The 7,254-nt window shown below is 40.3% G+C and overlaps 1 protein-coding gene across 1 annotated transcript in view; it reads left to right on the forward strand.

Moving 5' to 3' along the window:
* prkg2 (protein kinase cGMP-dependent 2) overlaps nt 1–7,254 on the forward strand; it is a 36,508-nt gene that overhangs the window by 17,966 nt on the left and 11,288 nt on the right. Inside the window, exons 8-14 of the mRNA XM_034872885.1 lie at nt 921–1,015; nt 1,525–1,593; nt 2,433–2,531; nt 2,703–2,853; nt 4,333–4,469; nt 5,378–5,467; nt 5,834–5,975. Of these exons, the coding sequence (XP_034728776.1) occupies nt 921–1,015; nt 1,525–1,593; nt 2,433–2,531; nt 2,703–2,853; nt 4,333–4,469; nt 5,378–5,467; nt 5,834–5,975 (783 nt within the window). The remainder of the gene's footprint in view (nt 1–920; nt 1,016–1,524; nt 1,594–2,432; nt 2,532–2,702; nt 2,854–4,332; nt 4,470–5,377; nt 5,468–5,833; nt 5,976–7,254) is intronic.

Raw genomic sequence — 7,254 nt, forward strand, 5'->3', positions numbered from 1 at the left:
CCCCCCCCCCCCCAACCAGGGAGGGAATAAAGTCTGAGAGCGAGTGCCACCAGGAAAAACATGGGAAGTAAAGGTCACTGAGGCCAAATAGGACACTTTGCTAAAACACACCCCGGCTGTTACCGCTGTGATGTTATGTTGGCATTTCTTCGGCAGGATAGTGCCACAAGTGGGATGTTTGACCTCGACCGGGGCGGGCCACTGGTTTTTAAAGCCTTGCAAATTAAGCAGAAGTTTCCCAACATCCCAGCCACTGGAGAACCATTGTTGAAAACTACATGACAAGCGGCAGATCAGAGGCAGCCGATTCAAACCCTCTTAAAAAACAGTGTTTTCCCTAGGTTTGTGGAAAACGTAGGTGCACGTATTTGGCTGGGGGCTTAAGGGTCCTTGCTCAACAACATACATGCAACATACAACATTTACTATGGACCAATATGGACCACATAGACCACAGTTATACCATAACCATATCTGTGTCTAAAATGTTGGAAAAGCTAGAGATGATAATAAATAAATAACACTTGAAAAGCTTGAGGAAAAAAAATCTACTAGGGACCAACTACTCTTATTAGATGTGAGAAAAGTCATTTAGTTAGTTTTGATGCTCACATTGATTTTACATTTATTTGGCTGAAGTGCTGCACCTAAGGATTATAATGGTAGGAAGTGTGTCCATTCTGACAGCATGTCAAGAAAATATAGTACATCAACGCCACTTAATCACTCATAGCCAGCGTGTTCCAATTACTATAATTGAATATGTCAATTATTCTAATTTCTCAGGATTCAAACTTTTGCGTGTGTAAAAATATTTGGAGAAAATTGACAGCACCTGTAAAAGCTACAGCGGTGAACTGGAGACGGCACTGTGAATAAGTGAAATGTGCTCTAATGATCCTGCTGACTGTGTTGTGCAGGTGAAGGTGACCCAGACCACCGAGGCCCACAAGCTGCCGCAGATCATCAACACGCTGCAGAAGGGAGACTACTTTGGAGAGAAAGCCCTTATAAGGTGAACAAAGATATCAAACACTACCACAGATTGTCATTTTACTCTGCTTCTGTCTCTTCTGGTTGAAAGAAACCTTGGTTTTAATAGCCAAGTCATGTCAATTTTAAACTTTTCAAAATCACAAATTTGTCTCAGAAGGTATTACAACCTGTACTACAGAAATAGGATACTCTGTTTATCCTTGATTCAGGTAATACAAAATACCCTAACGAGGCAGAATAAACTGATGTGAAGAATCAGGGCTTCTGGAGAATATGCAGCATTTAGGAAAAAATCTGTAAAATGTTAATTTAATGTAAAATCTGAAAAACTGTATTAACATATCTGTGGTCTTATCTGCTGCAATCGGCTGCCTTACCTGTCAGTTAGTACTGTATTTTGAATATTTTTTTAAATGTTTCAAATATTGATCCACAGCTGTGAATGTGTGTTAAATTCAGCATGCTCTCCTAATCCTAAAATCATAAAGACAGTTGGAGGAGTCAGAAATGTGTGTGTTTCTCTTTCAGTGATGATTTTAGGTCAGCTAATATCATCGCCGATGAGGACGGGGTGGAGTGCCTCGTCATCGATAGAGAGTGAGTATCCTCATCTATTTGAAGTTTTCGGGACATTTACAAAACATTGTTCCGTCTGAAACAGAAGGTTGTCAAATTTTACAGTTGTTAGGACAACCAGAGCTTTTGGGGATTTCCTGCCCATCTTATGTTGTAACTAAATTAAGGTTATGACAGATTAAATGTCCCAAAAAAATTAAACACATGTTATGGCTGTTTTAATTGTAATCTTAAAGGCAAACCTTAAAATAATGTTTCCAAAATCATTTCAGAGGCTCATCAACTCATAACAGGGTGAACGGCACTATCGCATTTGCTCTCTACCGGCTATAACCGCACTACGCAAGTTTGCCAGATCGGATAGCGGATCTGTAGTTCCAATGAGACAGCGGTAATGGACAATTCCGCTTCCAACCTGTAGGGGGGCCAAAGAGGAAAAGTGCTTTGGTGTTGCTTTTAGATTTAATGTACAGTAAATGTAGGGTTTAATGTTTAAGTTTTGTTGCCTAAATTAGCATTATGAAGCAAACACTGAGTGGAGTTTTTCCACGTTCTGACATATATGTGACTGCCATGCTGAAAATGTTTGACATGTCCTCCCATTACCCTGCAGTCTGATGTGATCACAACTACAACATAATCATATAGAGGTCATAATCTTCCTTAGGAAAACTACAACCGGGTATTTTGATATCTGTCAGCTGCTGTCAAAAAAAGTGAAAGACGTGTCCTGATTTCCTCCTGTAATATGCATCTCTTAATCTCAGTGTGAGTGTACACGTCAGTTAAATCAAAGTTTGGGTTATGAAACCAACATTCCAGTAGTTGCACTGATGTGCGGTTGTTTTTGTTTTTTCTAGGACATTTGATCAGACAGTGGGCACTTTCAATGAGCTGCAGAGGTACCTCCAAGGCTACGTAGCAACACTTGATCGTGACGACAAGAAGAGACATGCCAGGTAGGTGCAGCGACGTGCGCTCAGAACTGCGTCGCACGTTTGGTCAGAATGAAATAACTAAGTGGGTCTTAACAAAAGTTGTTTTACTGACAGAGAAAAATACAAACATAATTGGAAATCCATACTTATTATTGGTTTGTTAAAATGAGTCTCTCCATTGTCCTCATCCAGGAGGTCCGTATCGCGCCACCAGAGCCAGCCGCTGTCCCCAGACATCATCCAGTTGAAGGACCGGGTGGCCGTGTTTCCTCAGTCCAGGCCCTACGACCACCTGGAACTGGTTGCAACTCTCGGGGTCGGCGGCTTTGGACGAGTGGAACTGGTTAGACCTGAAGCTGCAAATCGTTATTGATTTTAAATTTTTTCTATAAATAGTCTATATCGACGATGTTTCATTTTTTTCAGGGATTGTTTAGATACATGAGGACAATGGTTAAAGGAGCTGTAGGACTGTGAAGAGCCAAGATTTAGCCAAAAAGTTGAACATAGACAACTACTCAGTCCCCCCCCCCCCTTTCTGCTAAAGACCAAAACGGTCTCCTAAGCCCCTCTCACCACAAGGGAGAATGAATGCGTGTGCATGAGCAGTGATCAACACGCCGTTAAAGACCCCCATTGGCCCCGATTGGTGCATCTTTTTTTTTTTTATTACCTTTCTAATTACCTAATTCCTGCACCTTTAACTGCTCCTCAGATCCCTGCAGGATAACTCCAGACAGCTAGCTAGACTATCTGTCCAATCTGAGTTTTCTCTTGGAAGACTAAAACTTTTGAACGTGCACAAGATCCACCAAAACAACTTCCTTCCTGAGGCTATTTTGCAGCGGCACCGTGGCTCCGTCTGGCGGTTAGCGCTGCCCCAGACGATTGGGATTGGTTTAGAGACATGCTCATAAACCAGAGCGTGTTTTCTCCCATCCCAGAATGCTGTGTGGACTAGCCAGATCCTCTTTCGCAGCGCTGTGGAGGAAGGTCTGGCAATGCAAGTCTGTGTTATTAATAACATTAGAAAAACAGTAATAACTACAAAATGATCTGGTAATCAGCAAAAGAAATGTAAAAAAGCAGGCAAATTTTTTTTACGTTTTGAATACTTACTTTTTTGTATATTTAGCCTTAAGGCTTACTTGGAAACAAAGAACTGGTCATGCTGCATTAACCCTTAGCGACGGATAGAACATCCATTCTTTTGCAGCAGAAAGCTATTGCTTTACATCGTATGCTTGGGATGACCCTATCACTTTATGTGAGCTCTTGCAAAACCAAAACCGTCTTATACCATTCTATTACAGAGGAAAACTGTGAAAACACCTTCATACTCTGATGAAAAAGAGCATATCTCAAAAACTAAAAAATGTACATAGTTCAAATAACTTATGGACTGTTAAAACATGTGTTTTACAATTTACGGATTTTTTCTTTTATTATTTATTATGGTTTATTGACATACATAACCTTTTAGCTTAGGTTGTACTGATTTTAGGGATTTGAAGCATTCGATGTAAGAGCAAAAACACCAATGCAATCACTGGCGGATCATTTCTAATGCTGAGTTCAAAGGGTTAATGCAGAATACAGAATTACCAAAATCCCATTTTACAAAGACAATGAGGTGAATATCACTGCAAATTAGCATTTTTTTTTAATGAAATATCTGATAAATGCAAGTATTGTTTTAAAACAGACTTGAGCATTTGCCAACCTATGCCTTATTGTTATTAATTACAGCTGGGCTTTTCCTGCTGTGACAGGTGAAAAAGTCTGTTGGTCTGACAACCCACCCTGGTATTTCCATCTGCAGGTGAAGGTGCAGAACGAAGATGTCACCTTTGCACTGAAAGTCATCAAGAAGAAGCACGTCGTAGACAACAGGCAGGAGGAGCACATCCACTCGGAGAGGAAGATCCTCGCCGAGGCGCGCTCGCCGTTTGTAGTCAAGTCAGTCCTCCTGCTCAGCCTCCAAACCCATTTCCATTTTTTATCCTACACGATGAAGCTCTGCTCCATTAGTCTGGGAAAACAGTGCGGCCAGTTATTAGTTTTTGATGAGATCACAGTTGAGGCCTCAAGCTGATTACATCTTCTCAGTGGGGTAGAATGGCAGGGGATATTAAGATGTCCGCTACAAAAACGTAGTTATTTGTTATAAAATATTGCAGCAGTAGCTTACCCCCCTTTTGTGGGATTAAGATGATCCGATTTTCAGTGTAAGCCGTGAAACAGACTCAGATATTGCAGATATTAAAGCCATTCTTCACCTTCTGAAACGCTCCTCCTGTTCATCTCCTCTTCATACACTCCATGTATTTATGTGACCTAGTTCACATGTTTTAACTGTTATCTCTTCATATTTCTAATCTGTTTTCAAGACTGATGTAAGGTGATCTAAGATTTAAGACCATGTAGGGTGACAGTTTGGTGGAGTGCATCCGCTCTGCTGTCTCAAGTGTCTTTGAGTGCGATATTGAATCTGTACATGCTCCTGGGTTGCTTTTGGAAATTTAATTTGAACACATTACCACAAGGGTCAATTACACACACATTAGTTCACAAACGAAGCAATAATTTGAACAGGAAGGTCTTTATATATATTTGAGTACATTGCAATAATAACCAAATGGGGCCATAATTAATTTTAGTATAACAGTATATACGAGTGACAGGAAAAATGCTTCTCATAACTGATAGAACAGGATGGTTTGTCTTTGTTTGTATGTATGCACCCAATTACACAAGGGAAATTCTATGTAGTTCCACTACTGTGGCAATAAACTGATTCTGATTATGACATGAAGGCCAAACATTTTCCTTTGAGTCTTAACTTGTCTGTGCTTCTCTTACTCCAGACTTTATCGCACATTTAAGGATAACAAGTATGTGTACATGCTGCTGGAGGCCTGTCTGGGTGGAGAGATTTGGAGTCTGCTCAGAGACAGGTACAGTAGGAGAGACCAACCACTGACTAATGCTGTTACACTTTTGAAAAAAGAACAAAATCACAACATTTAACTTGCTGCCTCTGAAATACCAGCCTTTCCACAGCATTGCCATTTTATTTCTGGCTTGTTGGGTAAAGTAATAGTATGACTGTCAGGTTTCCATCTAATGAGGGACTTATGCTGGCTTGGAATAAAGAATCTCAGGTCCAGTCATTATAAATCACTGAATAAGAGCTGCCTACAACTGTTTAGTTGCATTTGTGTAATGAGACCACTTCTGCTGCTTCTCTGCCTCCTGAACAGCGTAGAATCAGACTCTGCTTGTCAGCATAAAGTTTAAATTGGTCTTTTTTTAATCTTTAGGGGGAGTTTTGATGACCCCACTGCTAAATTCTGCGTTGGTTGCGTCACAGAGGCTTTCGATTACCTCCATCGCAAGGGTGTCCTCTACAGAGACCTGAAGCCAGAGAATCTCATGCTTGATACGGAGGGATACATCAAACTGGTGAGCGATTAAACATATTCTGTCATGAAAACATGAAACAACTGCAACCACAGCTGGCAGGATGTTTCCCTCAAATGGTTTTTAGATCCTCATTGTAAAGAGTTTGGGTAACACTTTCTATGGAGCCTGTCTCTATAATGCATTAAGCTGCACTAATCTGCTTAAGTATAGTTATAAGCACTTATAGTAAAAGACAGGCTTCACAGAAAGTGTCACCAGAGTTTGATCGTCTGTGATGATAAGTTTGTAGGACCAAGTAGTCAGGTCTAGTCACAAATTTGCGTTGCTTTACAATTAAAGAAGTCTTCAGCTTCAATGTCACAAAGCTCAAGTTCTTTCTTTCTGGAACTTCGTATATCATTGCTTGTCTTTATTAACTTTACACTGACTGTAGTACTTGTTGTAGTACTAAGTATATGATGATGGAAGTAAAACTATGTATTCATCAGAGGTTTAATGAGATCTAAAGAAAGCCAATAACCACCTCCGTGTTACTTAATAAAATGACAGGCCCCAAATGCTGCATAAAGTCAGTGGCCATTTTTGTGGCCATGTATTAAAGTTACTACAAGGAGTTTTTAAATAATTATGAAACCGTCCTAAATTCAATACTGATGCCTCTATACAACCTACATCAGCAAACAAGACCATCAGCGAGAATACTGACTATTCTTATATAGTTATTTGTAATGCCACTGGGTCTGATTCCCCACAAAATCACAAATCTCAAATGTGACCCCACCTCCACCCCTCTTTAACGGAACATAAAATACATGTGCATGTTAAATTATTTATGATAAAGCTGAATATTATAATGAAATGGATACTTAATACAAGACATTAACAGAAACTGTACCCAAATCTAAACTCTCTTAATGTTGCTGTGGGACAAAGTGAGACTAGCCTCCGATCAATGTGCCATGTACGTACTGTAGATATTGTGTCTAGTGGATTGATACAAATAACAAAAGAAGTTTTGGAACTTTTGATGTTTTTTGCCCCTCAACAGGCCACAACTGGGCAAAATGAAATGGTGCTTGTTTAGCACTATAGGAATAATAAATAACAAATATATAGACTCTTTGTAGTGCAAATAACGTAATTGAGCTGATTTATAGTTTTGCGCTGTGCCAGGATTTGTCTGTGTGTGTGTGTGTGTGTGTGTGTGTGTGTGTGGGTGACAGAGCAAGGGAGAAGTGAGAAATGGCGTTTTTCCACTGCTGGTAACAGCTTGCCTCGGCTCGCCTCGGCCCGCCTCGGCTCGCCTCGGCCCATTATA

This window comes from Etheostoma cragini, chromosome 5 (genome assembly GCF_013103735.1).
Source record: "Etheostoma cragini isolate CJK2018 chromosome 5, CSU_Ecrag_1.0, whole genome shotgun sequence".
Lineage (NCBI taxonomy): Eukaryota > Metazoa > Chordata > Actinopteri > Perciformes > Percidae > Etheostoma > Etheostoma cragini.